This window comes from Limulus polyphemus, unplaced genomic scaffold (assembly GCF_000517525.1).
Source record: "Limulus polyphemus unplaced genomic scaffold, Limulus_polyphemus-2.1.2 Scaffold1462, whole genome shotgun sequence".
NCBI lineage: Eukaryota > Metazoa > Arthropoda > Merostomata > Xiphosura > Limulidae > Limulus > Limulus polyphemus.
This window is the reverse complement of record NW_013667072.1, coordinates 132,366-139,618: the sequence shown is the minus strand read 5'-3', so window position 1 is coordinate 139,618 and position 7,253 is coordinate 132,366. Positions and strand designations below refer to the sequence as shown.

Here is a 7,253-nt window from a genome sequence, read left to right as displayed (position 1 = left end):
TCGCCAAGTGACACTAAAGTGTTTGTTTGTTTTTTAATTTGCAAGCAGTAAAAATTTGAAGATGCTTCGTTCTGTTTTATGTATATATATATATTAGAATCTGGAAGATTTCGGAAGTTGTGAGAATATATACGATTCCGGAATGGTTGGCAAACCTAGCTATTGCAAATAAATCGATATTACAGAGTCTTGTGTATTTATAATGCTTCTGAATTCTAAATATTGTTGATTATTTTTGTTTCTACGATGTATTGGAATCCATATTCATATGGGATTTTGCAAATGGCGTTACTTAATTCGTGTTCTAGTGTGAAAGACCTCTTCAATTGGATAATGCACCAGACTTTCTATCAAGACTGGTGCTTGGATTACGCCCACTACCAACATAGAAATGTAAGTAATGGTTATAAAAATTAGTTATTTATTTATAATTAGAGCTAATATTAGATTAATTAGGTTATACAGTTACTAATCATGACAACGGAAGGCCCAAGGTTCGTGACGTGAAGGTGCTAATCACGCTTTGCATTTTCAGCTTTGGGCGCATTATAATCCTTTATTTGGTTCAAAGAGTCAAACAAAGCCCTTGTGGCGGCGGTTGTTGCTGGCTGGTTGCCATTCCTCTGATTAGTAGTTGAAAAGTAAGAGACAGCTATACCTGAATCATATGGGGTCTCTTGACCTTGCCGTTTAGGTTGAAAATTACGATTTCTTGTAACGGTTTATTTAGCGGTTCGGACGTAATTTGTTTGTTTGTAGTTAAGCACAAAGCACCGCAATGAGCTATTTGTGCTGTACCCACCACGAGTATCTAAATCTGGTTACTAGAATTATAAGCCCGCAGACATACCGTTGTGCCACGGTGGGGTGAAGAAAAACACACTACAAAACTGCGCTTGTAACAGCTGATTAAGTTCACCGGGATTTAGGTAATAAGCTTCAATTAAGACTTATCTACTAACTTATTCGGATTGATTTCATAAACTCATTATATACGTGTGTACTAAGATTAACTAAAACATTATTTTTATATACGTAACTGCATTGAACTAAACGTATTAAAGATGCTTTTAGAGCTGAAGTTTTTTATTATATATATATATACAAAAACTTCTGATAAGTTCAAGCCAGAAAAGAAAAAGGCATGCGCACTGATAAATCGAATACATCGTTTTATTAAAAGCTTCTTTATTTTAACTTATGCGTTTCCAAACAATGTCACCAATTGAAACACATTAACGTCCTTTTTTTTAGAAGCTGCACACTACACAGGGAATCACTTTGTTTTCTACCCAGTTCCCACACGAATGTGATTCACATTCAGCCATTAATGACACCTCACTTACTTGGGGCTGATTTCTTCCAAGCTTATCGATTGAAGTAGTCTCTGCCACATCTCGCTTTTCGTCGACACAAAGAAAGTCTCGCTTGCGGCTCATGACATTCGGAGCCGCTAGGTGACCACTATACTCTAGAGTCCAGGCATCATTGGGACACTTAGTGACGCCTGGAAAAACAGTGGGTGCTACTCTGTTGGTCATTCGGCACAGGGTGCAGGCCACGTTGCCGTTTCTCGAGGAGAGAGTTTGAAAGTTATATCCTAACGGTTCAAGGTGACTAGCATCACCCGATACGCTAACTTCGTTTTCTGGCCAGTTTGGGTCACTAGGGAAACACAGGATGTTATATCCACTTCCTTGAGCTTCGTCGGAAGTCACACTAACACCACGGAACACTTCCTCCACGTCATTTCTTCCACAACCATTCTTACCCCAATGAAGATAGGTTCCCCCTCCAACGTCCATCTTGAGATCTGTAACCCAAAGTTCAATATATATTTGTGAATTGCCTCTTTTTTTTTTCGGCGAGTTTCTCTTACGGAATTGTGAAAGTTATTGGATAGCAGTAAGCTGAATTACACCGTTTATAGTGTGTAAAATTAGTTTTAAACTTTAGGCTAAAATTTTTATTTAAAGTTAAATGATGATGATAAAAAAGATTAAATAAATAAATATTTAATCAAAATCGACTTACATTATATTCTGAACAGGTATCTTAGAGCATTCGGTGAAGTAATTTTCTGCTAATGGTAGAAATTTTAACAAAGTGAATGTAACTGATGTACACTTAATAAGTTTTTTCTAACTATGCTGAAGATATTTTTATGGTTGGTGTTCCCAATGATTCAAGATTCGTGACATTAAAACACTATCCGCACTTTATTCCATGGGTGAGCTGTATAAGAGTGTTAGTCAAGTCCTACTTTTAGATCAGACAAGATAACCCAAGAGCTGGCAATGGGTGCTTTGGCAAGATGGCTTCTTTCTCTAGTCTATCAGGTTTAAATTAGAGACGGCTATGCGCATATAGTCGTTGTGTAGCTATGTGCGACATTCTGAAACAACCAAACCAATCTATAGAAAGAGAGCTACAATACGGGATAAATTAGGTATTTTAATTTATTGTTGTGGGCTATTTTAATTTAGACGTTTGAATTGTAGTCTGGCCATCAGGTTTGACATCACATGATAAGTGCATAGCTTAATGTCTGGAAGTTTCACCAGTTTTATCAGCATAAAACGGGAGTTAGGCTTAAGCAGATGTTGATTAATCATTAGTGTATTATTAAGTTATGATGAGTCTGAAGTAACGATATAACTGGGTTTGTTAGTCAATTAATTCTGTACTGTAATTATTCGGTTTGTGTTTCATGAAATAATAAATCTGCCTGAGGTATGCTTTTTCTTGGTGAACCTATACACTGTTAGTTTCATTTCCAGGTGGAAGTATTTTTTATTATTATTATCCTGCGTACTATTGCCAGGGGCACGTGGATAACTTTTTATCACTAAACTTTGTGTTCGTATGTTCTCATCTGTTACAACATGCAGCACTTTGTTTATTACAACTGGTATAAAATTTGTTGCAGGTCTCTTTCTGGGTGGTCCTGGTATCCCAAGTTAATTCACACTCCTTTATTTTCCAATGCCACTAAGTACGAGGGATATCCTCGTCTTGCAGATTCTAAATCCCGACCTAAACACATCTCTATGATCTGAGAGTATGAATATTTTGTGTTGGAAAAGGCTGTTACACACTCTTCCCAACAGCAATCAATTTTCGGTGGCATCACACTACCTACGAACGCCAGAAAAAGTCAAAATGTAGTTCTCATATCTGGTGTTACACCCCAACTTTATATCGGCTGTGGCTGTCACGTGCATGTGATTTGCTTATCTGCATATTCAAAATTGTTTTAATATATCATATTCAACTCTGTTTTTATTAATATTATTAGCTAGCGGGCTGGACTAAACATCATTTAGGAATATAGGTGTGTGTGGCCAGGGGGTGAGTTAAGAGGATACTTTAGAAGCACGTAACGTTGTCAAGAAGGAAAATCATACATGCTGTAAGACCACGATATTTGATTAGTTCTGGGATTGAATAAAACACCTACTGGCCATTCACGAGTTTCGTGAACCTCCGGTTTAAATTCTTGCGATGCGCGTGTTAAGAGGATTGTGAAGAAAACACGCTCAGTGTTATATGCTGTTTTATAAAATATCATACGTTAAGAGGCTTGAGACGATTGTTTATGTAGGTCAGTATCTTGCTCAGAAACATATGTAACGTGTTCTGTTAAGAAACCAGGGAATTCAAACAAAATCATATGAATTATGCCAAATCACGTGGGTTATCCTGTTAAGTGAGTTACCTACAGCACTGCTCATGAATCTCGCAAGTTTTCCATGACTTTTTATCATAATTTCTTCAGGGGTCGTTTGTAAATTACTCCTAGATATTTGCATGTTTTTTATTCTTATAATCAAGCGTGTCCATACATTAGTTAGTAGTGTCATTCGAGTTTCGGTCAAGCCAATATACAGCATATTTTGTTTCACAGGCTGCATGTTTTAACGCCAGTCCATTTTTTTTGGTTTAGTTTTTACAACGTGTCTGTGAATAGGTTCTAAGTTTCTTAATAAACACTAATGTTGCTAACTACTTTTATCAATTTTGTTCTGAAAATAGATAAACCTCAGCATATAATTTGTTTAGCTTGTTTCTAGATGGTTCCCTTAGATGTTAATTTATCAACACCTATTCAGTCTTTAAACATATTTCACGCTAACAAAAAATACACGCACATTACTTTTTTTCTTCTTCTTTTTCTGAGCTTTTTTTCACTAAGAGTGCTATCCTCGTCCTCGGAGATTATTGTTACTCAGAGCACCTTCATCTTCAAAGAATTATTTCATATTTAGATTGATTTCTTTCATCTATTATTTACTTTCCTACCTTTTATAGTTGGTTTACATAAAGTACTTCATATATTCTCTGTGCTTTGGCATGAACATAATTTGGTGTTACTCGCCCCTGATTAACACCAAACTGACTAAAACAGATGTCTGAACTGCTGTTTATAATCCAAGGATTGGTAAGTTACCCGTGAGCATTGATCACGTAGTGACAAGTTCTGTTGTGGAGTTTGGATGATCTTGATAAGATTATCATGTAAGTAGTTCTGATTATATAAAACTCTAAGCTCCTTCTGTTCTTTCCAGAATACCACGTTACCCCTGTCAGCAGGCAAATCCCATTAACAGAAAAGGGAAACCAGAGTTCCCTGTTTCTCTATCTCCACATATAACCAACATGCTAGAAAACTCATCAAAACCAGCTCCGCAAATTATATTATCCACTAAGCAAGACAGGTGTGAACACAAACAAATCTTGGGCTCAGTCTACAAAGTATGAAACAGTTCTTTAGAGCAAGATTAGTGCAGTTCAAGAATGGACACATCCTTTCCGTCTAAAACTTGTAACCTTTTAACTTAGTGTAGGAACCTGTACTAAAAATAAAACTGGCTGAATAGAAATATTATGCTCCAGAAAGTTTTAGTTTATAATAGTTGTATGTCTAAGACAAGTTTTGTTGAGTAATTTATTAGAAATGGTGTGTTAGTTACAAGTGCAAGACTAGTGCAACTTTAATCAATCAAAAATTAATATATAAGAATAGACTAGTGCAACTTTAATCAATCAAACATTAATATATAAGAATAGACTAGTGCAACTTTAATCAATCAAACATTAATATACAAGAATAGACTAGTGCAACTTTAATCAATCAAACATTAATATATAAGAATAGACTAGTGCAACTTTAATCAATCAAACATTAATATACAAGAATAACAAGAGGAAAGATGCTCAGTTTGCTTTTTCTTGTTACACACAAAACTAAACAATGGGCTGTCTGTGCCCTACCCACCTCAGGTATCGAAACCCGATTTTTAAAGTTATAAGCCCCAGACTTACCGCTGAGCCACCGGAGAGGATGGAGGGGCATTCAATTTGCTATGGAGAAACTAGAACATTATATCAGATAGTGTAACTGTATTGAATAATATCAAATAACAAACTAGAATATAAATAATCACATGTAACTGACTCGTGGATAATGTTTTCAGTAATTTCATGGCATGGATAATTCTAATCATTGTGTGAAGATTTGAACTTGTAACGAACTAAGACTCGTTAACTTACTATGTGGTAATTGTTTCCTAGTTTAATGATATTGTATACTTAAAGTAGCTCTTTAAAATAAATTGGTTTTACCAAAGGTCACCGTATTGACCTGTGGCCTCGTGATACGAGAGTTTATTATAACCAAAAACTTCTTACAGTATTCATACCGAAGAAGGGTGATTTTTTTCCTGTTGTTTAATAAAGTGAATGAGAAGAAAAATGGGCTTTCAACGAATACTTTTTGAACAACGCACAGATGGAGAGGGGGAGGGAAGCATAACTGTTCAAACAAGTCTAGAATCTGAAAAATGGAAATAAGACTGTCTTGGCAATGGAATAATCTAGAAGTAATATTTTTGAACTTGTCCGGAACTTTAGTTGAAATTGTTTTGTTTTCATTGTTGCCAAAATATTTGTCTTTATTTGATAAGTGAATTCTGAAATGATGTGTTTTTGATGTAATGTATCTGGTCGTTTAACTTACTTAGTAATTTCTATTACACTTTACTATACACTTAAAGCTACCCAAAGAATCAGGCAGTGATTACAGAACTAGGAGTCACACCAAACATGCTCGCCCTTTCAGCCGTGGGAGCGTTATAATGTGACGGTCAATCCCACTATTCGTTGGTAAAAGAATAGTCCAAGAGTTTGCGGTGGGTGATGATGACTAGCTGCCTTCCCTCTAGTCTTATACTGCTAAATTATGGACGGCTAGTGCAGATAGCCCTCGTGTAGCTTTGCGCGAAATCCAGAACAAACAAACATAACCAGGGAAATTCAACTGCTTATTTAAAAACAGAAAACATCACTATGACAACTGTTTCAGAGATACTACATGAAAATACCACAAAGAATAATGAAACTTTGTTGTCTATAAATCGGAATCTTTAACTGAAAATAGATAAATCAAAAAGGAAAAAAAGATCATTTGTTAATTTGAGCTTCATATACACAAAGTTTTAGGACTGTATTTTACTTATCACTTAAACTCTTAAAACTCAATAGATAACAGTAACTGGTGGGAAAACAAATAAGAAACTATAGTTATGCAAAGCACAAGTGACTCAAATCTTATCCCGAAAAAATCTGATACAATATATTTCGTTTTGAGCAAGTAAAAATAGATATTTAAAATATTTTATTGCTACACATAAATAAGATGAAATGTAAATCAAATGTAATGCCACATTTAGTGTACGATATCTTACCTATAACGGGGAGAGAAATGAAAATTGATGTTTGAGTTGTGTTATTTCTTTAATATGTCTAGAAGACAAAGTTTACGTACCTGGAACATTTGCGATCTGAAAAGAAAAAAAATCACGTGTTGGGGTCAGAGTTCAATGATTAATTAGAAATGACTGAGAGTGTTGAATCAGAAAAGAAAGAACAGAATTAAACCTTCATAACTTGTTGACGTCAAATAATACTAATCAACATCATGCTAAAACTTAAAAGCTTGGACATGTTAATATTTACTAAATCAACTTAGTTCACTGTCTAAAAACGCATTTCCTATGCTCTAGTGAGAAGTAATTAGTGGTGATGAAAGTACATATGTGCTCGACTCGCAATCTGCGGGTTTGAATCCCCGTCACACCAAACATGCTCGCCCTTTCAGCCGTGGGGGCGGTATAATGTGACGGTCAATCCCACTATTCGTTGGCTGGCGGTTGGTGGTGACGACTAACTGCCTTCCCTCTAGTCTTACACTG

The 7,253-nt window shown here is 35.6% G+C and overlaps 1 protein-coding gene across 1 annotated transcript in view; it reads right to left on the bottom strand.

Moving 5' to 3' along the window:
- Positions 1-1,155: 1,155 nt before the first annotated feature.
- Positions 1,156-7,253, bottom strand: part of LOC106463692 — a 22,978-nt gene continuing 16,880 nt past the window's right edge. The window contains exons 8-9 of the mRNA XM_022391274.1: positions 6,827-6,842; positions 1,156-1,813 (exon numbers count right to left, since the gene is read on the bottom strand). Of these exons, the coding sequence (XP_022246982.1) occupies positions 1,251-1,813; positions 6,827-6,842 (579 nt within the window). The 3' untranslated portion in view covers positions 1,156-1,250. The remainder of the gene's footprint in view (positions 1,814-6,826; positions 6,843-7,253) is intronic.